At 43.4% G+C, this 25,027-nt stretch overlaps 1 protein-coding gene across 2 annotated transcripts in view; it reads right to left on the bottom strand.

Annotated features, from left to right (window-relative positions):
* Positions 1-23,278, bottom strand: part of RIGI (RNA sensor RIG-I) — a 28,067-nt gene extending 4,789 nt beyond the window's left edge. Inside the window, exons 1-16 of one of the 2 annotated variants that reach the window (XM_074994691.1) lie at positions 23,066-23,278; positions 20,018-20,146; positions 18,018-18,196; positions 16,984-17,134; positions 15,117-15,248; positions 14,136-14,243; positions 13,390-13,543; positions 12,324-12,582; positions 11,478-11,640; positions 8,971-9,072; positions 6,824-6,981; positions 5,376-5,511; positions 4,132-4,280; positions 3,877-3,967; positions 1,944-2,114; positions 243-394 (exon numbers count right to left, since the gene is read on the bottom strand). In XM_074994691.1, the coding sequence (XP_074850792.1) occupies positions 243-394; positions 1,944-2,114; positions 3,877-3,967; positions 4,132-4,280; positions 5,376-5,511; positions 6,824-6,981; positions 8,971-9,072; positions 11,478-11,640; positions 12,324-12,582; positions 13,390-13,543; positions 14,136-14,243; positions 15,117-15,248; positions 16,984-17,134; positions 18,018-18,196; positions 20,018-20,146; positions 23,066-23,171 (2,340 nt within the window). In that variant the 5' untranslated portion in view covers positions 23,172-23,278. Of the gene's footprint in view, positions 1-242; positions 395-1,943; positions 2,115-3,876; positions 3,968-4,131; positions 4,281-5,375; positions 5,512-6,823; positions 6,982-8,970; positions 9,073-11,477; positions 11,641-12,323; positions 12,583-13,389; positions 13,544-14,135; positions 14,244-15,116; positions 15,249-16,983; positions 17,135-18,017; positions 18,197-20,017; positions 20,147-23,065 lie in introns of those variants that run through there. The other variant, XM_074994692.1, reaches the window with a different exon arrangement.
* Positions 23,279-25,027: the final 1,749 nt, after the last annotated feature.

The raw sequence follows: 25,027 nt of genomic DNA, 5'->3' as shown, positions 1-25,027 counted from the left end.
TGAACAACAAAAAGTCTTGTGGCACCTCATAGACTAACAGATTTTGGAGCATAAGCTTTCGTGGGCAAAGACCCGCTTCCTCAGATGCATCAGATGAAGTGGGTCTTTGCCCATGAAAGCCTATGCTCCAAAATATCTGTTAGTCTATAAGGTGCCACAAGACTTTGTTGTTCTCGAAGCTACAGACTAACATGGCTACCTCTCTGATGCGGCACAGATGGAATGCAAGAGAGCAGACCCACCTCCCTTGCAAACTGTTCCTCATCCCACTGCTGCAGCTGCTCGATGGCTTTGTTCATCATCTCCTCCCTATAAATATTGTTTCTCTCATTCTCCACCACTTCGCTTTTACTGGTCACAAGGATGCATTTGCTGTCTTTTGCCCTTCCACGACCTGAGGGATGACAGACAGCGCTGTTAAAAATGGTCTGTAAAGAACAGAGCGTAGGTCTCAGTGCGGGCATGGGAAACGTTACACTTCTGCAGGCTTCCCTCGTGTCCTTTGCCCACCTCCAACTTGAAGCAACTATACATGCTTAGAAGATCCTCCCAATTAAAATTCTTTAGGCCCAGGACCCCTCAGTGTAAACAAGTATCCAAAGACTAAACACTTATTCTATGAAGCTTTGATGTTACAAAGTCCACACCTGATGTTGTAGTGTTCTCTGTCTACATTGTGTTACACACTGGTGCATGAGGCTGTCCGGGGTGCTTAACTGAAATGTTTTAGGGCCAGCAATCACTATCAGCTAATTGGGATCATCTCATAGATGAGGGATGTCTTGTCCCTTAGTTACCTGTCCTATAACTAAAAATGCAATAAAAATTTAGTAACACAAAACTGATTGTTGACAGTATGAAATCACAGGGAAGAGACAATTCTTCTTGTAATGGTATTTTTTCAAGGCCTAGCATGATGCAGTACTGATCTAAACTACTAATAGTAGGAATCCCCATGTTGTCCTATAGCTTTAAAAAGGGGGACTGTTAGAAACAACATTTAGCTCAAGTTCCAAAGCTTATTTTAAGTGGCATAAATCCACCCAACTTTTTTTCAGGTATTTATAACAGCTTTGTAGCAAGGGAGGTCTTTTTCCCTTCACCTCTTTAAGCCTCTAATTTTGAGGTAATTATTTCATACAAAAATAAACAAAACCACGACACTGAGTATCTGACACAAACTCCAAATGCCAGGGGCTCACCCAGTGAAAGGTCAACTAAAAACAAATAAAATGACATGGAATTTCAGAGACTAGCTACTTGATTAGATCACAAAATTAAATACTGCAGAGGATATTTGAGAGAGCTGGGTAATTTATGACCACTTTTCCCTTTTGTAGCTGAAAGCACATTTAGAATACGATACTCTTTCCCCCTCTAGGGATTGGATGACCGTGATTTACAAACACTACATTCTTTGCACGTGGCTTTTTTAAAATCCAGTAATCACAGATTAAGCCAGGCTTCCAACAAGGCCACCTGATGGCACTACATTCTATACAAGTTTAAGGACAGATTGGACCCATATGCAAAGAATTGCGTACAGAGGCCAAGCAACTATGCAAGTTTCCCTTAGTGGAATTTCTTTGGAATTCTCCATAGGAATCTGTTTTGCAGCACTGCCAGTTGCATGTGGGGTTAAAGTCTTCTGTGCATACTTATTTGTGTGCAGAAATGCATGCTTAAATAATACTCCTTGAACATGTAGCACTGTCATCTGATGTGTATAGTTGCTTATACATGCACAGACCTAATCAATGTCTCCTTCACCCTGTGACAAACATACATGAAGCTTCATTCCTCTGAAAGCACTCAGAGGAAGAAATAAGAATAAAACACACAAAGCCTAAAGTAAACATGGCAACCAGTTAGAGGGGCTGACGGGTATTTGAGACCTATGCCACCTTCACATAATAGTTTTTTTAAGCTCTAGCGCACCATACCTCGAACTTGGATCATTTTGGTGACATTGCCAGAGTATTCATAAAGAAGGACCAGGTTGCACTGAGCAATATCAATCCCTTCGTCAGCGACCGCTGTCGTTATTAGTATCTTACTGTCTCCGTTGGTTTTGAATGCGTCCAGTACATCCTTTTGATTTGAGAGTGTCATACCTACAGCAACAAGTCAGAATATAAATGCTGAAAAATTCCTAAATCAAACACCACCCACGTTACCCTTTCAGTCACCAAAGGTCAGTCTGTTTGCTATGGAGAGAGACAGAGAGAGAGAGAGAGAGACACACACACACACACACACACACACACAGACACACACACACCCCTGAAATCACTGTACACAACTTACTCCTTAATGACTAGAAAACTGTACCATACCCAACAAAGGGGGGTTCTTGTTCAGATGTCACACTGTGAATTGCTTGGACAAGCAACATTTGTTTTGTTTTTTAACATTTCTCCAGGGTTTATAGCTGTTTCTTAAAAATGGCTTGTTTTAATGAGCTCCTATTCACTGGATATTTTAAAATACTACTTGCCATGTCTACACATGCCCCTCCCTTTGGGAAGGGGCATGTTAATGAGGCACTGATATGCATATTCAGGGCCTCATTAGTATAATGGCAATCAGTCCTGCTTTGAATATGCAACTTTCGAAATGCAGACGGGCTATAGCCATGCAGGCACATCAAAATGAACCCCGCATTTCCAAATTCCCTTACTCCCACAACAATTTGGGAATAAGAGAATTGCGAAGTCGGGTTTATTTCGAAGCGCTCATGTCTATACAGCCCGTCTGCATTTCGAAAGCAGCACTGTTGAAGCACGACTGGGTGCCACTGTCGGCGCCTCCTTAACCTGTTCCAAAGTGCCTTGTTAACATGTCCCTCCCGAAAGGGAGGGCCACGTGTAGACCTTAAGATGTTCACAAAAGAAGTTGGATTTAGCGTGTGTGTTTCTAAACACGGGGAAAACTCCATGAGCCACCAATGAGGCAGAGAACACCCACTGCATTGCCACAAGTAAAGAGGAGAGGGATGTCTTTTAAAATATCTAGCAGAACAGAGCAGAGCGTTGTTGCTAATGTACCTTGCACTTGAACTACAGATTCTAACAGGAAAAGCAGGCAGCTGTTCACCTGTGGTACAGTGCCACTCTTGGTACCCATGCCAGGGGTTGCTGACTCCTGGTATAAATGGTGCTTGGTCCTGCCATGAGTGCAGGGCACTGCACTCAATGACCTCTCAAGGTTCTTTCCAGTTCTAATATTATATGATTCTCTATGAGTTACTACCTACATTTGTTTCTACTTTATGGTGATACTGAAGAACACGCAGAGGGTTGAGGATACCTTTAGTCAAATGTTACCTTTCTCTAAGCTTACCTCTCCTTTCACAGGGCAAAGGAGCTATCGACACAGGAATTTTAACACAGGTTGCACCTCCCAGGTCCAGCACCCTCAGGACCTCAGTAATCCTGGACCAGGAATTTTGCAGGACCAAAAGAGGTCAATGTGCTCTGGGGTCCCCTCTGGGACACCAGCCCAGCCTCTTCGCTGACACTGCCTCCCCTGCCCTGTGCACTGGCTTCAGTGCCTGGCTCCAGCTGCAGGAACACAGGCTTCCTAGCCCCACCAGCTCCCCAGGCCATCTCCTTGGCCCCCTGCTGCCAGTCCCCCTATTGCTAGCTGTGGCTGCCTGGCTGGGCTATGGCACCCTGCCACCAGACTCCAAAACGGCCTCCACTCCTGGCTGCCGATGCACTCTGGTCCAGCATCATCCATGCTCCTGCCACCTGCATTCGCTTGGGGATTTGCTGATTGACTTGTCTGGTAGCGTTGTGAGTGAATACTGAGATGGTGCAATAATTTAAATGGAATGGAAACACCCTTTTCTTCCGTCACTACCACCTCCCCTACCTGTGTGCTCATTTCTTTTGCTGCGCCCCATCAATGTTTCTGGTTTCAGATAGCTGAGGGCAGGGTTTTCATCAATCCATTTCTTCAAAGCCTGGAAAGGAAAACACTGTTAGCAACTCTTTCTGAGCAAGGATACAAGAAGCCCCTGACGTGAGCAGTAAGTACGGCCCATGCAGGCTACTAAGTGTGATACCGCCCAGCTCCCGATTTATTTTCTAACTGCCCGTTTGTAGTGTTGGACAGAGAAGGCCTTACAGCCACTAGAGCTCTCGTTTTAACGAAGAGAAGGGTGCGGGTGTCTGGACTGAAGCGGTATTCTTCATTCAGGATGAAGGCGAGCTCCTGCAGTTTGGGATTCTCATTCAGTAGGTCTTCCGAGGCCTCTCTCAGTTCCTGTTGTTTAGCTGGAAAAAAAAGCAGGGACCTCCTCAGTTCACAGCGAGCATCATCCATTCTGACCTGCAGCTAGCAGCCAAATGTCCAGGGACTTTCCCTTGCACTGAACTTCTTTAACAATTCTCAACTGCCTTCTCAAACAATGAAATAAACAAGTGCTATACATATAAGCAAGTCCCTGTTGAACTACTTGCTAAATCACTTGCATTTTAAAGCTGAAATCACAGCAGCATTTCCCCACGCAGGCATCTAAACCAGAAAATGCTTTAAAATCAGCTATTTTAAAGACAGATACTGATTCTGCTGGCTCTTGATTAACCAAGATCTTAGCATGTGGGCCAGCCAGGCTGTGAATCAACAGTACTCTTGCTTGACATGTAGACAAGCTCTCAGGTTATCCTTCTATGGCCTGTGTACAGGCAGAGCCTGCATCTACATGAATCCCTACAGATCTCAATGGGAATTAGTTTGCAGAGTTGCAGCATCAGAGCCCATTTTAGTACACTTGATTTCTTAATTGGCTGTTCTCTAAATTCAGAGCTACATTGAGGTATTAAACAACAGCTCAGGAAGGATGTTAGATCCTGGATCCTAGTGGCATTGCTGTAATATTTCCAGGCAGGCTGGGGCAGCATGCGCCTTACCCTCACTCCTCTTCCTGGAGTTGCTAGCACTGGAGGACTCCAAGCTCCCAGTTTTCAAGCAACACAAAGCAAGAGGCTTTATCCACCAATGACTGACCCACAAGGGAGAAAGAGTCTAAAACAGTCGACAGCAAGGTTATTACTACTTTAGAGAAGCTCACGGTTTTGACACAGAAGGTCCCATGCTGAGTACCCCCCAGATGAGACCTAGAATTTGTACACTGGGAGCACAGAGAAAGTGTCAATAACTCTTCATTAACTTTAACGCCTTTTCCTGGACTGGACAACAGCTGGGTACGCAAAGCTGGTTTCATGCTGGCTTGAGAGTTCTGGATACCAATTGTCACAGCCTCTAAACAGGGATACAAGGAGGAGGAGGAGAAGCAGGCTGGACCATCCTAAACAATTCCCCTCTCCCTGCCTGGGAGCCGCACATCTCAGAGAGGCTACATGAACTACCTTCAAAGTTCGCCGTTAACTGCTGATCTATCTCATCAAACCCTCCACTTCTGATGTCATTGAAGAATTCAGTCAAATAGAGTAATGCATCATGAGTCCGGGCATCTTCGTTGATGATGAGGGCATCATTGTATTTCTGTAGAGACATGCACACAGTATTTTCAAACCATGTAAGAGGAAGAAAGTGAATTTTACAAACATGGGCGTGTGTGAGAGAAACACTGGTTATTTCTGCAGTGGAACAGGAAAACAGGGATTGCAGGTAATGTCCTCAGAACAGCATGGATTTTAGTTAATATCCAAGAGAACTCACACCTGGGGTGCTAAAAAGGTGTGCGCTCATTTTAAACAAACACACATTTACACTCTCTTAAACGAGGCTTCTGAGAAAAAACAAAACCACTTGATTTTCCAATACAAATCTGGGGCCTGATCCAATCTCAGACTGATTACTCAAACCTCTGAGCATAAGCTGGATGAGAATCAGGCCCCCCGAAAGAGTCACAAATGCTGCTCCTGAGCCTACAAGATTTACATGTGGTTCAGGCTGAGTTCAATGTGGTTACTGAGGTGCTTAAAGTCCAGCCCTAACGCCACTGTTAGTAATCCCCCTCTAAGTTATATTCTTATGCCTTAAGGGAGGTTTATGTGTAAAAACCTTTGAAGTTCTATGCCCCCCATGTTCAATTTCTGCATATTATAAGGCCCTTAAGGAAACAAAGTATGTGATCGTTCCACGTTACATTCATTAGAATGTATTCCAGCCATTCGACCCACAGATCTGGATATAACTTTTCAAAAGGTTTGGTATGAAAGACAATACACAAAGCCAAAGTAATGCTGTAAGAAGGATGACAGTCCCCAGTTCAAAGGTACCACAGGCAAGTAGCAACATCTTCAGGGTGCAGATTTCTTCAGTGTGCTCCAGTCCTCTTCACACTACTCTGGTGCACAAAACACAGTCAAGACCTTGGACCAGATCTATAGCTGGTGTAAACTGATGGAGCACGACTTGGCTTCAGTGAAGCTGTATCAATTTACCCTGCTGAGGCTCTGGCCCAACATCATCTGCGTTCCTTCTGCAGCAAAGCCAGTGGAGCTTTACTAGTCTGTACTGAGAGTCTGTCCCATTGTTTCATCCATAATTACTGCAAAGACAGAGCGCCTAGAAATCTGGACAATATGTAGGGTCCCATGTTCCCTGTAAGTTGGGTGCTTGTGCAGCTGCTCTGGAGGAATTCAAATGCCACCCAGCGATCAGCAGAGCACCCACAGCTATATTTGTGTTTCTACTGCTGGTGCACATGGATGCAAAAAATCCACACAGGGATGGAAAAGACCAGAGGGAACATTGGCAGGGTTTCAGTCTACTCCTAGTTGGAGACCCCGCCTCACTATGAACATGACTGAGCCCTTTCAGCATGCAAGAGGGGAGGGCATTCACTTACCCGTAAATGTTCAGTGTAAATAAAGAGAGATCTACAAATCCTACTCTCTTCTTCCTTATCCGGCATTTGCAACATTCTGCACTTCTTCTGAGTGTCAACAAGCCACTGTTCATAGCACTGCGTTCCAAAACTCCTACTCTTAATGTGGGACAGAGCATCTGAAGCAGAAACAGGCATCAAGGGTTAATACAGCTTATTTAGTAATTAACTAAAACAGCCAGAACAGGATGCAGGACACTACGTAAATATTACAAGAACATAAAAAGTTGCAAAGTCAAGCACTTAAAAGATAGGAAATGCCAGAATTAAACCTTTGCAGTCCCTTTGCATGTATGCGTTATGGCACCGGTTTTAATTGCCTCACACCCTATATTCTCCACAGGACCCTTACCTCATTCAGTGCACAGGATAGGCAGAATTTAATGAAAGAACAACTAGTCAATATTTAATTCCATCCCCATTGCTCAGTGTGTGGCCTGTGTCATAATGTGGATAATTCTAACCCAATCAATGCAGTTTTTCAAGCAAGCTGCTAGTATAGACAAAGACTTAATTTATTTTTTGTCTTTTTTCCCTATTGAGTTATCACTACAGCATGTAAGTGCTTCACAATCTGTTTCACTTCACAACCTTCCTGTGAAGGGTAGGGACTGTATTCTCCCCATTTTACACATGGGGAACTGAGTCTCAGAGAAATTAAGGCCACAAACAGCCACTAATGTTGGTTATCTGAATGAAGGCCGTGTGCACACTGGCACTGCTGCTACAGATGGCAAAAGTTTCGAGCACAAAAATCACAGGTATGGACAGTGCCTCATTGGTGGGAGCCATGTCCCTGGCAACGAAGCTATTGCCCCTTGTTGGGAAGTGGTTTTATTTGTTGTTGGAACAGCACAGCCTGTCATTTTAAGGCCAAGTGCGAGATCTTCAGGCACACAGTGGGGCCAACAGTCACTATGGGCCCTAGGGCAAGTTGGGAGTGGAGCAGGCTCCATACCCCCAAAACGGGTGGGTCCAAGGGCGGAAGGGGTGGGGGCGAGGGCAGTCAGCCCTTAGCGCCACCCAGACCATGGTGCTGCCCCCACGCACAACCGCATGGAGGGATGGAGTAGCAACTGCCCTCTCCCCCTCCCCAAATCAGTGGGCCTGCAGGCATAGAATCCAGCTCCCTAGGGTGGCATTCAACTGCCTCAGCCGTGAATCCAGCCTCTAGACCTGCAATCCCCTGCCTCATTCACCTTCCAGATTCTGCAAAAATGAGGCTGGGATCCACACAACAGCCTTCTTCCCTGCACAACCCTGGCTCATTCTCTGACAGTCTTTCTGCATCACAGCTCCCCATCTGTAAAGTTTATCTTCACAAGGACCATCATGAGGACAGATGCACTGAAGATTATGAGGTGATCCTATGCTGTGGTAAGGAGGGGGGCATATGAACACCTTTGATAGGTAGCTGGGAAGAGGAATCCAAGGGAACAATGAGGAAGAGCAAGCAGCACATGAGGTAAAATGTAGATAAGACAGTGCCACAGACAGCCTCAAAGGACAGAGAGGCTGAATTTAATTCAGACAGGAAGCCAGTGACTAAACTCAAGGGGCATAAGAGATGGTATGTATGGCAGAGTTGCAGGATAGGAAGGCAAGTTTTAGACAGCCTGGGAAGGTGAGAAGCACTGAGTCAGCGAAAGAAGATGCAGCAATCCAGGCTTCGTTATGCAATCCTTCAGCCTGAAGTATAGGAAACATCTGGAGAAACACCACGTAGCTGAACGTTCTTTGTCAGAAAAGCAAAATGCAACACTTCATCTTAAAGAAAGCTCTGGTATTTTTACTTAAAATTATTTGACAGCTTCGTAATGTATATGCACAGACTAGGTAATCTGGATTCATGGTGTGCCACGTGGTGACATTACAAATTAAAACAGCTTGAAGGACAAGCAAAAAAGGCTCCATTTTCCTGGAAAATGTATTTCATCTGAGAGAGATTAGGGAAGAGAAAATGGAAGGAAAAGAAAAAGGTAGAATTAAAAAGGTGAAAGCAAACTGAAGGAATGAATGTTGCCGCAGTAAGAGGAATTCATTATTGATACAGTCAAGAGGGAATCCCCAGTTCTCTCTCTTTGGTGGGCGTTTGGCATAAATCTTACCTATTGGGTAAATCTTTCTTGCCAGGGCCTCAGTCTCAGACATCAGGACTGAGATGATGTCCATAAAGCGGTTTTTGGGGCGCTTCCCAACTTGTTTGACAACTAGAGTAAAGAGACAGAACCACAAAATGTTCAGAAACAGATCACAAACCAAAGCTAATTGATTAAAACATTTCCAGGCACTCTATCAAACAGGACAAATGGTTATGTGAGGTGCTTGGATGACCACCACCAGGCATGGCTATTCTTTGCTAACATACTTTATGGTGTAGTCTTTAATCCTTGGGAGGGTCAAGTCTAACTTTGTTCTGCAACCACAAATGCCTTTATTGTTGAAGTTACACATGCACAGAGTCTCTAAGGTCTACACTGGCAAAATTCTATGGGCCATATCAGCAGAGAAAGTTGATTTTTGTTTCAGATTTAATATTCATCATGTACTATTATGTTATTCCTTAATCAATACTACACTGCAAATGCACCTGCAGAAAGCAAACCTAGGAAATGATAGGGAAAACATCCTAGGAAGCTCCCATCTAACAGCCAGATTATTCATTTCAGTCCATACCTCTATTTTCTATCATGCATCTTTCAGAGATGTTCTGTCTCAGGACAGCACAACACTCCCTAAAAGGCTTAGGGAGGCAGAGCAATGGCCAGCAAGATCCCTGAGTCAAGTCTGAGAGAGACACACTGATCCCTATTCAGCCTTCTTTGGAGTGTCTTTGGGAAGCAGCTACGTGTATGCAGTGCAGTGATTGTTATATTGGGTTACAAATGTATACTGAAATAGCAACACCAAGGCTGAGCCCCATGCTTGAACTAGTGCTGGCTTTTTGAGCATGGTATTCCAGTTCAGGTACCCCTCATCATGAGAGATGGAACAGAACTTTTGGAATATCCACTTACTTTGACCTTTGGTGCTGTTCAGATGGCACCAAGTTCAGAATAAGGGATTTCGAAATTAATTACACAATCTTTGTCATGGAAATTGCGTAAACTATTTTGAAAGAAACTCATCGTGTAGACACGGCTGAGAGGAGCACACAGACTGCCATTCTGTCTAGCCCTTACTCTGTCCATATTCACTGGGGAAGGCTCCTTTTGTGCTTTCCCTCTGCCGGCTCTTAGCAAGCTCCTACGAGGGCTGTACTTTGGAATTTAACGGTCATGCTTCCCATGCACTATTGGCTAACACTATGAATTCACGCACACTATACCTGAAAATCTGAAGTGGTTTCACAGTTAAAAGTCCTTATTTTCTAATTTCATAACTGACTTGATTCTTCATGAAAATCCCTGTCATTTCGGAAAAAAAAATATTCTCGCAGCAACACTGTACATATTCCTTCTCCATATACCTCACAGGAAAGCAAACTAAACAGGACGTGGAATTAGTTCAACAGTCATATATTCCAAACTTTAAATCTTTTACAGTACTGTCACATTTAATAAAAATAGCCCTAAAACAAAACCTGCATCCAAACAGAAGCGTTCAAGATTTGGATCTTAATGCTGCAGCTAGAAGTTTTCCCTAAGTAAATCTGAGACCAGCACTGGAATTCCTGATGGGCTAATATTTGTTTTCCTCCCTTCAGATATCAAATAGGACTGGGCATCAACATTTATCTTTACAAAGTTACCTCAGATGAAAGTGGATTTCTGGTTGAAAAATTTCCCAAGAGAAAGGGACACGGCAAAAGGGGTTCTACATTAAAGTCAATATGTTGGCAGTTTGGTTTTCCAGCGCTAAGAAAGATAATATATAAGGAACAAAGGAAGATAAAAATTGATTTTAGATGAGCAAATTCAGCTCTGAGAATTGTGTAGCTGGGGTTGATGCATCTAAAATCAACTTTTGCTGCCATTCCGGCAGGGGGAGGTCGACAGGAGAGACTCTCCCATTGACTTCCCAGATTTCTGATGACTGTGAGGAGCACTAGGGTCGACGGCAGTGCCGTGGCAGTGTGATTTAGTGTGACCCCTCTAGATGCACTAAATGAAACCCCACAAGATTGACAGGCAGTGTGTAAATCTTCTGCTAAGCGAAGACATGGCCTCAGAGAAACCAAGTTTAGTTTCTCTCTCACTTCATGCCTGATCCAGCAAAGCACAAGCACTTAAGCAATGCTGGGGAATACCTGTGCTTAAAATTAAGCATGTAGGCAAGTGCTTTGCTGGACAAGGTCCTTACAGAGGTTTTTCACTTGTGCAACTCCAGAGATCTGAAATTTACAGCAGCTTAAGTGAGAGGGACATCAGGCCTGTAAGAATTTTTGCCCCATTTGAGGAAAACATCTCAGTGCTTCAGGACAGTTCTTCAGAACATTCCTTATTTTAAGCACAGGTGTAAGTCACATTGAAGTTAGCAGGATTCAAGCACCTGCAGCTTAATTTTGAGCATTTGACTTAAGTGCTATCCCAAATGGGGACACAGTTAAATCTATTCTCAGACACTGTACTGACCCAGGACCTTAGCAACATTACATTCCTACTGAAACAGTTACATTTTTGGGGCTTGTACACAACCGTCTCCAGTTCTTCAATATTCTCTCTGACGGTAGATATGACTTGTATGTCGAGGCAGGCACACAGCGTACAGATGTATTCTATTGTCTCCGCACGGGTGTTGGCACCGCCCACGCCGACAGAGGCGGTTAGTCCAACAATCTGCACACATTCACATAGAAAAGTCACTTTCATGCCATTAAAAAGCAGCAACCAGTAACAGGACAGCCCCCTGACTGATCTTCCTTATTTTTAAAGAAAGGGCAAAGCAGGAGAAATCAAGACGACTTGCATCGATATTCTGGAGAAAAGGTAGCAAGACCCACTACATATTGTTCTCCTCAACACTCTTCTCAAGATCCAGATCTTCTCACTGCTCCTGAATCAGAGCTAGAATAAACATCAGTTTTGGCTCAGTTTTGCTTCACAAAGACATCACGGGGCCTAATGCACTTTCAGGGGCTATAAAATATTAAGGGACAGCTGAATCACTGTGGCCCAGATCCTGAGCTGACATCCTGGAAGGAGCGAATTAAGGACTATATTTTGTAACACAGACTTTCCACATTCCCTTCCAAAGAAGCCAGCTTGTGGTTAAAAAGATTGTGTCTCACCTTGCTGACTAAAAGAAGAGAGCTAGATAAAAGGAAAGTGGCCTACCCTGAAGTCTCAAAGTGAAACACGGTGTCAGTATTTGAAGTTTCAGTGTTAGAAAGGTGAAGTTTGTAGGAAAAATTGAAAAAGACGAAAGGCATAATCAACAAAACCTCAGGTGGCTCTGGTTAAATTGTAGCAAATTTTTTTTTTCCTTCCCTAAAAATTCCCACCGCTGGGTTGTCCCTTACCTGAGGCAGCTGTTTTGCAGCCAAGTCAAATTTCAGATTTAAGTAGTTGGTCATCAGTACATTGTAGGGGTGATTGCCAGTGGTGTTGTGACATTCATCAAATATAATCAATGTAAAAATAGCTAGGGAAGGAATGGTTCCATCTTTGAGACTATTCACAAGGATCTGAGGAGTCATGACAATGATATCATTCCCTTCAATAACGCTTGCTGAAGGGACAGCCCCAGCTGTTTCCCCAGAAATCCCTGCAACTTTGTACCTAAAAGAGAAAAGATATGGGCCATGACATTAGTAAGGAGCATGTTCATATTAGTGCACCTGTAGAACAGGAAAAGCAAGAAGATAAGGCAAGATCTCCTCGGGGATCAACCAAAGCCATGACATTTGATAAGACAGATGGACGGAGGCTGAAAGTCTTCAATTGTGTGTTCTTTAAAAGTTAGATACCTAAGGTTCAATACAAAGCCCATTAATGCCAATGACAGTCTATTGCCTCCTATAAACTTTGATCAGGACTGTAAATAGGTGACCACATTTTCAGCGTACCTGCAATTTTCCTAGCTCAAATGTTTGGTGTAGGAGAGTGATTTTATCATCACTGTCCATTCAACCATCATGTTTATAAGTGAAATAAATTATATTCCGACAACTTATCCCACTCACTATGTTTCTGAAAGCCAAAAGACCTGGGCAACACTACATGAAAAGACAAAGCGCTTCCCGACCTCCGCACAGAGAAGCTTACATGCAGGTGTGTGTCAATTAGCTCCTTTAATCCTAAATCGAAGTTGGAGGTTGAGGGATGGACCCTATGTTGCTGTACTTAAGTAACTGCTTGTCCGAGGCAGTCTTCAATTACACCTCAAAGATGGTTTGATCACCTTCGATTGGATGCATTTCAACTTCTGAGTTTCACTCTTTTTACCAGAACCGTATTGAGAGACCTTCCTGAAAAGGTGTAACACAGAATCTAGTATCTTGAGAATATAAAGAAACCTATGGTTTCTACTGTGTGGAACTAGGAAGTGAAGAAACTTGAAGACTGTGTGTGTCCACTTCTACTCACCTAGTTCTTTCAAAGTGTTGTGTGAATACTTTTCTCTGTTGTTCATAGACTGGAATCTGAGTAGCTAGAAAGACAATCTTCCCTTTCTGTTCCTTGGGTAAGTTTTGGAGATGATGGTCACAAATCATAAGTGCCACAAAGGTTTTTCCAGATCCTTTTAAACATCAAGCATGAAAGCAAAAAATCAGTAACAAGTATCTGGAATGTTCCTTCCCTACAGGTGCTCAATTAATGTTTGCCATTCACTGTGTCCCATAAAATCACTGGACTGAAAGCTCAGCTGTAAAAATTTAAGGCTCCATGAGGGCAAACCCGAAAACACTTATGTTAAGCTCACTGCAGGAACAGAGCTTAGAATGGAGCTGTGGATCCAGAATGTTTAGTGTCACTCTATTTTGTGATCTTGGGATTGAATCAGCCTTGGTAGTACGGAAGTAGATTTATCTACCATATGTAAGGACAGTCCCTTCAACATAAAGCAATGGATTAAGAGGAGAGTGACAGCTCTCATTCAGTGGCTACTGGTTTTCTTGTTTAAAAGGATGCAAATTCCCTACTAGTTTTGTCCTCTTCTGTTTCACAAACTGTTTCGTTTCACTTTAGTTTCTTATAACTTTGCCAGGAATGCTGCCTTGTTTATCAGCAGCATTCTTTCCCCTCTTCTACCACACAGCAAAATAAAATGCACTTCTCAAAAATAAAACAAAAATAAACCCCCCCAAGATTGGAAATACACGTGTTCTTACCAGTAGGAGCACATATGATTGTATTTTTCCCATTGATAGCAGGCTGGGCAAGCTCAATCTGATAATTTCTAGCCTTCTTTGGTGCGTAAGTAGATGGTTCAGAAAGTTCTAGAACATAAACAAGCAAAGCTGTGGTGAAGAACACAACTCATAGTAATACTTAAGTTAGAATACATTACCCCTCATATATGGTTACGATCTAAAATTGCACACGTAGCACCCTTAAGGGAAAAGATTTTATAACAGACCATATATCTGACTGAAACTTTACATGGTTTGTGGGTTAGAAGCTGGCATTTTTATGACCTGATTTCAAACTCTTGGTTGGCTGAGTCAAGAGTGATCTTACTTGGACCCAAACTTTCCAAACCAGAAAACATAGCACCTGGTAAACATGTCTTGACAGTCTCCCCAGACCGAGTTCTATGAACAGTACATACAGCTTGAATTTATCTTATTTTAAACCCTTTCTGAACTACTGACTCCATCAGTCACAAAACAGAAAATAATAACACAAATAAATAAATATTCATCAGAACAACTGAGGAAAGTTGCAAGACAAAACAGTATTTTAAGGCCCCTTTAGCTTTGTTCCAGTCATGGTAGAGACCATTCTACTGTTTACCTAAATTACTTGGTATTAAGTCATGTGTTAACTTAATACATTCAGATAATGTCATGGATTGAGTACCCCCATTTTAACCCCTTCTTAGAGTGCTCCTATGAAACATCAATTCTCCAGTAGTGTATGATAAACAAGCAGGAGCATATGATGCATGTCATGCCTAAGCCACTGGACATTTTTAGCTGCAACAAGTGAAGCTAAACCATTAAACCCGAGAGTTGGAAAATCAATGCAGGAAGCAATGTTTTCTAAAATTTTCTTTTGACCCATTTCAAGAACACCATACACAGACTTTGGACTCTTACAGGCCTGCATAGTTCTAATATCTACAAAAGCATTAAACTGCTAAGTATTACCTGAAGGAGAACATAGACTTTCACTGAAATTGTGAACTTCTGCTTCTTCGTAATACTGTACATTTACGTGTATGGTACTGCTGTTCCCATTCTGGTCAACCATCATTTCGACATCGGTCTCTTTATCATTATCTGAAGAGCACAAAGGAAAGCATCTTAACCACCTTTTCCACTTTAAATGTCATATTTGAGAGGCCAGGAAAGTCGTTCTCCCACAATGCAGAGTTTTATTGGTAAGAAGTTGGTTGTTGGCAGTGAAGTGGTCAGACTAGGTGATCATAATGGCTATGAGGTAAAAATAATGGCGGTCCCAGGCTGGCCTTACAGTAGGCCCATGACTGTGAAAACATATGGTTTTAGAAGTGACACACACTCAGAAAAGTGCAGCTTACTCAACTCCTCTTGCTTCTTGTACTAGTCCAAGATGTATTTCTGACTAGTTCTGAGAGCACCTGCTAAATATTCCTTGCTCCCCTGACATTTTGCATTTTGGAAAAATTCTCTCATAGAATTCTCATTCATTTAGCTGTGAACAAAAGCCACCAAGATTCATACATAACAAATCACTTTGGCTGTATTTACACTTGCCCCCTACTTCAAAGAGGGCATGGTAATCAGGGTGATGGGAGATTACTAACAAAGTGCTGTGATGCATATGTGATGCATTAGGCTAATTCTCCCCATGGCTACATGCATGCCGGCACTTTGAAGTTGCCACAGGGGAAAATTGGCCTAATGAAGTGCTGCATGTTCACCGCAGCACTTCATTAGTAATCTCCCATCAGCCTGATTACCATGCCCCCTTCGAAGTTCGGGGCATGTGTAGACATAGCCTTAGTTTAGTAATGTAGTAACCAAGCCTACCAGCCTCAACTTTCCCTCATAATTCTGAAGCCAGCTCAGTTGTGAGGGTAATTTTAGGATGAAGTAGGAAAATGAAACACAATAAATTTATTGACAGAGGGTGGATTTAATGGGAAAATCCACATTTGCTCAAAAGAAGTTGCTCAGTCTCAGAGCCAACAGAAGCCACTCATCAAACTCTGACACACCCTATTTTTACCTTTCAATTGCGTGCATGGATATGTAGGAACAAAGTGATCAGTCCACTATGTATCGTAGAAACCCATACATATCACTTTAAAACAGGGACACCAAGTCAGAGGAAGGTTTGGAATCAACTTCCATCAGAGCTACCACCAACTTGACAAATTACGTTTTTCTCTGAAAATGGTGTGACCTTGAATTATAAACACCACAAGATTGTAGTTCAGGTTGCACCTCTCAAACCTGGAATTCTCTCGTCCAGCAATATCCACCATCTGACTGGAACATGGATGTTACTGGATCAGATGCTCCCGGCTGAGAAGCTGCTAGGAAAAGGTCCAGCAGCTAGCTCTCTGGCCTGGGGCCAGAGGCCAACTGTGAGTAAGGGGGCCACTAGGGCTGGAGATGGGGGAGATGAGGCTGGGGACCTCCCTTCATCTGGCAAATTCCCTCATTCAGAATGGATCAGGTCCCAAGGGTGCCAGAAAAGGGAGGTGAAACCTGTAAATGAACGTAGTTGAAGGCATGGGAAGTGGTGTGCACTCTGTCTTCATTTATATTGCATAGTTAATTTCCCCTTTCCTAAAAAGAAACTATAATCACCAGTAAAGGAGCAAGAAAGGCCTGTTAGAACATTTTTATATTTAAAGATTGATTACCAAAAAAACCTTTTTTAAAAATTGAGTCAGTTCAAAAAATGAAAGAAATCCAGCTGACGGGGCATCCCTTTAAAGTAATCTCATTTTCCTGAAGACAACCCATTTCTAGTACAACAGCAGAATCTTAAGCACAGAACATGATAAAATAATTTGCATATTACCTTCTTTCATATTCCACAGTTTGCTTGCTTCATCATATCCTGCTCGGTCTAGAGCTAGACAAAAGGTTTTGGGCCAGTTTTCCTTGTCTGACCTACAAAGGCATTCAATGAGCTTTACTGCACCAGCCATTGTGCCTTTCTGTTCTTGAGCCTGCGTAATGCACAAGCAAAGTTTGTGACAGCTTCCCAAATATCAAGAAGTGTCATTCAAAGAAAAATACTAAAGAATTTTCTCCCATGAAAGCTCAATATTCCCTTTGTCTCTCCATAATTGTATACCACATTATGGTTCTGACCCTGTATACAATTAAGCACATGCATACCCAATCCCATTGAACTCAGCTGAACTACTTGCAGCTATGCAGTTGTATGTGTTTCAGTGTTGGAAGATGGTCATACAGATGTTTAGCATATCTGGCACGTAAAGACCTTGTAACCTGCAGCTACAACAGTGCCAGGAGAACATCTGTTCTCGCTTACAGGTGAGATTCTAAATAAGAAGTGGGCAACAGCATCTCCTATAGACAAACTTGTCTTAGAAGCTGCCTGAACAAGAAGGACTGAGTGAAGTTGATGGTGCTAAGTTTTACTTCTTTATATATAACTGCACTGAAAATAAAGTATTCTACATTTGTAAGTTGCATATTCACAACAGAGATTGCACTGCAGTAGGTGTGTGAGGTGAGCTGAAAAATGCTGTTTCTTTTGAGGATCGCTTTTACCGTGCAAATATTTCTAATAAAAATATAAAGCGAGCACTGTGCACTTTGTGTTTTGTGTTATAATTGTAATCAATATATTTGACAATGTAGAAAACACCTACAGCATTTTAAACAAGTTATTTATTACTGTTTAAGGTCTGATTAAAACAACAAGTAACCGCTTTTTTATTTTTGCAATTAATCATTTGTAATTTTTTCACACCCCTAATTTCTATATTACACTGACATATCTGAAGCCACAATCAAGGCCACACAATTACCGTAGAACAGAACACTGCAAATCAGGCTGCAATTTTGATTTTGAAATGATACCTGTTTAATCTCTTCACATTCTCTGTCTATGAGGCAAGTGTTTACGTAAGGTATTATCTGCTCTGGGTCAATCTCTCTCATTGTAGCTTCTATCCGTTTCAGTAACTGTCGATGCACCTCCAGGCTTTCGAGTTTTTGGAAATCCCAGTTTTCAATTGCTTCTCTCAGACCCGTATAACCTTAAAAGCAGAAGAGGAGCAGGGTGGAAATTAATTTAATTAACAGATATGTAAGGGACTGAATGCTCTTGTCTGCACTGGAAACATGAAGCTTATGTTGGCCCATGACTTGCTAACAGCTGCTGGTGAACTATAAGCGCATTTTGAAAAGGGTTCTGGGTTCCCTTTTTGCATTGTGTAAAAAATAAAGCAAACACAAACCAGATCAGACACCCTACGTCCCTATGTTAAAGAAGTTGTAAGACTCCAAAGTCAAGCGAGAAAAGTTAGGAAATGCCAAAATTAATACTACATGCATAACCTTAACTCAACCCACCTCTACCTATGCAATAGGATAGTTGTTTTTCCCTCACAGGACCTGGGCCTCATTTGGTGCTCAAGATTCTCTCCCATCTCCAGAGCTCTGCCTTCAATGCCGCTCCTACCACTCCTCATTCTTTTCTGCCGTGGCCCCTCTGACCTCCCTGTTCCTATCTACTTCCTCATTTTCATGTCTTCCTGCATCTCTTCTCTCCCCTCCATTTCTCACTCCTCTTGATTTACATCACGCTGCAATCTTTCCCACCTCAAGACAGCCAGTGCCACGAGGCCAGGAGAGAGACTCCTTTCTCCTAGTACCGGTGCCCAGGGCCACAACTGATGCAAGCTAACCAAAGGGCACCATATTTTTATGTATTAATCAAGAGTTACATGACATGAAGAGCAGAGGAGCTCTCCTTTGCCAAAAAAGAGGGTTTTAAATACTACCTGCTAGCAACCCCAGATCTGCACACAAACATACACCAGCTGATGGCTGTGTCACAGCATTTAAAAACAAATTGAAAATTAATTCCTCAAGGCAGGGATCTGTTAGATATCTAGCACAAACTCAACCATTATATAGTACTGTATACACTTCAGTACTGGGGAAATAAAACACAATGCTGAGTCATTAAGAGAGTGTTACATTTTAATTATGTTTTTAAACAATATTACTCCTTATAACCAAGTCCATCACAGGGAGAAGTGAAAAGTTTATTTACTTTGTATCTGACTATAAAGTGCGGTTACTCTGAAAAACCACTGGTGATGACATTTTGGGTTCCCCGATTATGTGTCTCTGACACAGATATCAAATTTCCTGAATTCACAAGTAAAAAGGTTGATTTTTTTCCCCCTACTGCAAATATTTCAAACTGCCTGGGATATGAAAATCAAGTTGTATTCTTTCCAGTTGGTGCACCAACACTTAATAATCATTATAGAGGTGAGAGTTAGCCTTCCACCACATTGAAGACACACAGCTATCCTACCATCTTGGCATCACCTATGGGTGAGTTTGTGCCAAATAAAGAACTTTTCCAGAGACTTATTTAAGGACCACATTCAGTGGCAGGGGGGAAGGGGGTGGGAATGACAATGCTACTGCGCTAAAATAAAAAGAAACCTCCAAGCTTCTGCCAACCAAAATAAGCATAGCTCTGTGGTTTGAGCATTGACCTGCTAAACCCAGGGTTGTGAGTTCAGCCCTGAGGGGGCCACTTAGGGATCTGGGGCAAATACATTTTTCTGCCATGAGGGCAGGGGGGCTGGACTCAATGACCTCTTGAGGTCCCTTCCAGTCCTTGTATTCTATGACTCTATGAATCCTCTTGCTGGCCCATCCTGCTAAAAGCAGAAGCACATTGGTGAAGAAGCTTGTTCCACTACCAACTTGAACTCAGAACAGGTGTTCTTGTTCCAGAGTAGTCACTCCAGCACTGGTAAAAATTCACACACTACAGGAAAAAGCAGTGGAAAAAAATAAACCAACAACTTCATCGTTACCAAGTGAAAACAAACCTGCTGCATTCAGTGCGTCTAGAAATCCGCGAAACCATCCTTCTGATTCAAGCTGCAGTAACGAGTCAACAAACAGCACCGTGGCAGCAGTCACCCCTTTCTGCTCCGCCTGAATTTTATCTCTGATATCTAGAATGAAATCAGATCTCGTTAAGTCAAAACTGCAGTGCTAGTGTGCAGACAGCAGTGGGGACTGCAACTGGTGCAGTGTTGCAGGCTCTAAAGTATTTCCTGGGTATGGTTACGCGATGGGTATTTGCTGTATACTGCACTTACAGTGGTCAGGAGAGGAAGCATGTAAACCTCATAAGTGGGAAAAGCTCTTGAGATGCCCAAATTAAACCCAAATTCAGACAGCAAGTTCTTGGTTGAAATTGAGAAAGCTGACAAGAGGATTTGGACACACTAATCTCACTGAAATTAATGCAAATCTAATGGTTCTGGGGGAACCCAGGACAGAGACAATTGGTTACCTTCTGCCTCCAACAAGGGGACGTCTATATTGGGGTAACTGGGAATAAGTTTCCTGGTGTCTCCAACCTTTCAGCCACCCACTCCCCTCTAGGCAATGCCAACCCAAACTTCCTCATGCTGGTTAATTTCACCCCAATCTCGGAGACACTTTGAACGATTTTACTATGATTACACAGCTCCAACTCTGGCTATTCCCAGAAATCCCAGATTATCTGCCCTCACAGATCAACTGTACCCTGAATGACCAACTTTACCTGAAATGGCTATGCCTGCAAACCACACAGCTCTTGCAGGCACGTAAATAAACCTACTTTTATTTTATTGTAAGAGTAAAAATATCATTAGAAATGAGTCATAGAAACAAATGGTTATGATAGAAAACAAAATAATAAATGTGAACCTTTCCTATCTTATAAAATAAATCCCCTTCTCCCCCACAACCTTCCAAAGTGCAGTCCATTGCAAACCTGGCTGCTTTCTCAAAAACCAGGCTCCAGACTTTTATGAACGTAGCACGCTACTTCACAAAAGTTTTTCCTCAAGGAACGGATCCGGAGTTCTTTGCTCTCCGCTGCACTAAGTAAAACAGTTTGCTTCTTTGCACCAACTGGTTGAACCCGGGTCTTGTTATGTTGCCTTTTCAGCTTTAATGAGTTTCACTTGTTTGCACTTTCCTCGGATAGTTTCGCAATCAAAGGGTTATGTCTGCAGTGGCCAGTTCCTGCACAGCAAGTTATGCCTGTCTTCTTAAAGCACTGGAATTAGACTACTGCTGTGTTACCACACTGTGATCCTTATGAGGGTGGAGTGCATCCGCATTAGCAGCTCTTGCAATGGCCCCATGAGTAGTGCATTTTGGTAGCCATCCTGCTGCACAACTGGCCACAGGGTGCTTTGGAAAGGGTTTGGAATACCACATGGGGAAGGCAGCATCACATAGAATCATAGAACACTAGGACTGGAAGGGACCTTGAGAGGCCATCGAGTCCAGCCCCCTGCCCCAATGGCAGGACCAAGTACTGTCTAAACCATCCCTGATAGACATCTATCTAACCTATCAAAACAAAAATCAGTCAAGTAGCACTTTAAAGACTAACAGAATAATTTACGAGGTGATGAGCTTTCGTGGGACAGACCCACTTCTTCAGACCATAGCCAGACCAGAACAGGCTCAATATTTAAGACACAGAGAACCAAAAACAGTAAGCAAGGAGGACAAATCAGAAAAAGATAATCAAGGTGAGCAAATCAGAGAGTGGAGGGGTGAGGGGGAAGGTCAAGAATTAGACTGAGCCTAATTTAATCTAATCTTCTATTCAATCTAATTCTTGACCTTCCCCCCCCCCTTGCACCTGCAAGGTGCCTTTCTTGTGTACACATTACTTGTATTAGTTCAAGCTAGCTAGTTTGTCTAAAACTTTTCTTAAGTTACATTGTGTTGTTTCCCCTTTAAAAACCACGGGTACTAACTGTTTTTGGCTATAAACTGCTAAAAATCATTAGCCTGTCACTCAAACCGAGGGAAGCCCTTATCTTATCTTTAAAACGCGCTTACCCCTTTGATCTATTAGAAAAGTGCCAGCAGCCATTATCTTTCACATAGAACTGTAGAAAATCATTATCCTGTCTGTCAAACCACAGGGGGTGGGGGGATCCTTACCTTAACTGGCAAGCTGCGGTCAGCAATTACCTTCTGCAAACATTAGTAACCGCCAGAAAAATCATTATCCTGTCACTCACTCAGCGGCCATCTTGGTTTCATTCATAAATTTGAGCGGTCAGTTTAAAACCCCTTTTTACACGCGGCAGCCGCTCCTGTTGTAAAATCGCTGCCACCGGTTTCCTATTAACTGCCGCTAAAGTTATAAATAAAAATTCGCAATTGTGGTACTCGAATCATTTGTCTTAGTTAAATTGTTTCCATCTTTGTATAAATAAAAAGTAGCTGTTAAAGCCTCTAATAAGGGTAATTTTCCTCTTGCTGCTGTACCCGAACTAAACGCAAACCAAAGAACCCAGCCTGCCCTGGCTGCTTAGCGTAGCTGCTAGTGCGGCATCACCCCCTTTGCCCCACCGCACCTTTAGCTGGCACCTGGGCATCGGCTCACAAGTGCGTCCCGGGACACAGCAGAGGTTAACTGCCTTTCCCAGGACACAGCAGGGGTTAATTGGCTTTCGAAAGCTCACCTAATTAACCATTTTGCTAGTCTTTAAAGTGCTGCTTGACTGCTTTTTGCTTTGCTAGTGCATAGACTAGCACGGCTTCCTCTCTGTTACTATCCAGGATAAAGAGTTACTGTCAACTCTTGCTGTACCCCGCTCACAAAGCTATTTTTAACCCAACATTCAGTAAACCTCTTTGTTGGATGGGATGTAATTAAAGAAGAGACAAGAGAAAGGACAAAGAGGGACAAAGAGAGACAAGCAGCGAGAGGGCAGACGAGAATACAAGTCCCCATTAAGCAGCAAAGTATCGCCAACCAGGAGAGGAGCATTCATGCGGGGGGGGGGGGGGGGAGGATGGTAGGCCAGGTGTCCTACACGCCCCCACTGCAAGCCCAGCCTGAATCTCACCATCAGAGAGCCACTCCCGCATGTTGCCCAGCACATAGGTAGGATTCAGTGTCTTCTCAATGTAGTGCCTGTAGCACCGCAGGAGCCCTTTCTGCTCCGCAGTCATCTGCGCTCCCGGTTACTGGTGCAGCCCCTGCAGAACTAGTTCCCAGCTCCCCTTTTGGTCCTTTGCTCCGGCTTCTCTCTTGCAACGGAGGGAAAACCCCTTGGGTGCGACGCAGCCTATAGCTGCGCAGGGGGCCCTGCTCTGGATGCAGCGGGGAGACGCAGGGAAGGCAAGCTCCCCCGATTGGCTCACAGCTCACCGCAGAAAGGCGAAGTCGCCGTGGTGGGCGGAGAAACGAAACTGCAGAGCTGCAGAAAGGAAACTGAAACCAAAGCAAGAGCCCAGGCAGGAAGCATGCGAGGGGAGCTCCAGAGACGCAGCCAATCAGGCCGCCAGGATAACCATCGATGAGTATCGGAGGTAGCCCTGTTAGTCTGCAGCTTCGAGAACAAGAAGGCCTGTGGTACCTTATAGACGAACAGATATTTTGGAGCCTAAGCTTTTGAGGGCAAAGACCTGCTTCATCAAATGCATGAGTTGGGGGGAAGAGGGTCAGAGGGGTATTTAGAGTGCGGTCCCCGTAAAAGGGAGGGCCAAAGCGGACAAGGTCTGTTCAATCAAGTTGGAAATGGCCGCTTATCAGTAGTAGGTATCAAAAGAGTTAAAAACAAGTCAGATCAGACGCGGGGGATGTGGTCCGTTGTCAAGAGTCTAATGTGGAGCTGTTAAACATCCAGCACAGAGAAGCTGCTTCTGTAAGAGGCCAGCCACTCCCAGTCTCTGTTTAATCCTTGGCTGGTGGAGTCAAATTTGCAAAGAAATTGCAGCTCATATTTGACTCCACCAGCCAAGGATTAAACAGACTGGGAGGGGCTGGCCCCTTACAAAAGCAGCTTCTCTGCCCTGGGTGTTAACAGCTCCATATTAGACTCTGACAATGGACCATTCCCCCCGTCTGATCTGACTTGTTTTTAACTCTTTTGATACATACTACTGATAATGGGCCATTTCCAACTTGATTGAATAGACCTTGTCAGCTCTAGCCCTCCCTTTTACTGGGACCCCGCTCTAAATACCCCTCTGAAACCACCCCCCACTCATGCATCTCATGAAGCAGGTCTTTGCCTACAAAAGCTTATGCTCCAAAATATCTGGTAGTTTATAAGGTGCCACAGGACTTCTTGTTGTTCTCATCGATGAATGACAGCAGCAGCTGGTACGCAAGTATGCAAAGGGGGCATGCGTACTCCACCACATATGCATCCCAGTCTGCATCCAGCCCCAGGCAATGGGGTGGCTGATGTGGCATGGAAGGGAGAGCACGTGCCCTCACCCACAGCCACTAGAACACTCTGAAAGACCAGGAGCAAAATCTCAGTTTCAAAAGACATTTCCAAAGAGTGCAATCATGTCAGACCACAAAACACTAAGTACATAGCGCCGCCATTTACCTACACTGTACCAAGGTAAAAAGTTAGACTCAGTCTAGGGTATGTCTGCACAGCAGCCCTATTTCAAAATAAAACTGCTACACCTGAAAATGTATTTCAAAATAGCACTTAGCTAGTCCCAAATATATTGTCCACACAATGGAAGCCTATTTTGAAATAGAGCCATTACCCTTCCTTAAGGGGCATGGTAATGAGCAAAGGGGACTATTCAAATGAGGTGCAAATTTAAATATTGCACCTCATTTGCATATTCCCATGAGATTTTTTAAGGAATAAGGGGGCTTTTGGAAGTGGGGTTCCTTCCAGAAGAGCCCCATCTACATGTCTCTGTAGCTTCTGGAAGGGGCTCTTCCCAGAAGCAAAATCTCATGGAAATATGCAAATGAGGCAAAAGATATTTAAATCCACACCTCATTTGAATATTCCCCTTTGTCCGTTCCTCAGTCTATGTCTACACCAGCCCCG

This window comes from Carettochelys insculpta, chromosome 5 (genome assembly GCF_033958435.1).
Source record: "Carettochelys insculpta isolate YL-2023 chromosome 5, ASM3395843v1, whole genome shotgun sequence".
NCBI classification, from domain to species: domain Eukaryota; kingdom Metazoa; phylum Chordata; order Testudines; family Carettochelyidae; genus Carettochelys; species Carettochelys insculpta.
Note: the sequence above shows the minus strand (reverse complement) of the source record. Positions and strands in the feature narration are given on the sequence as shown.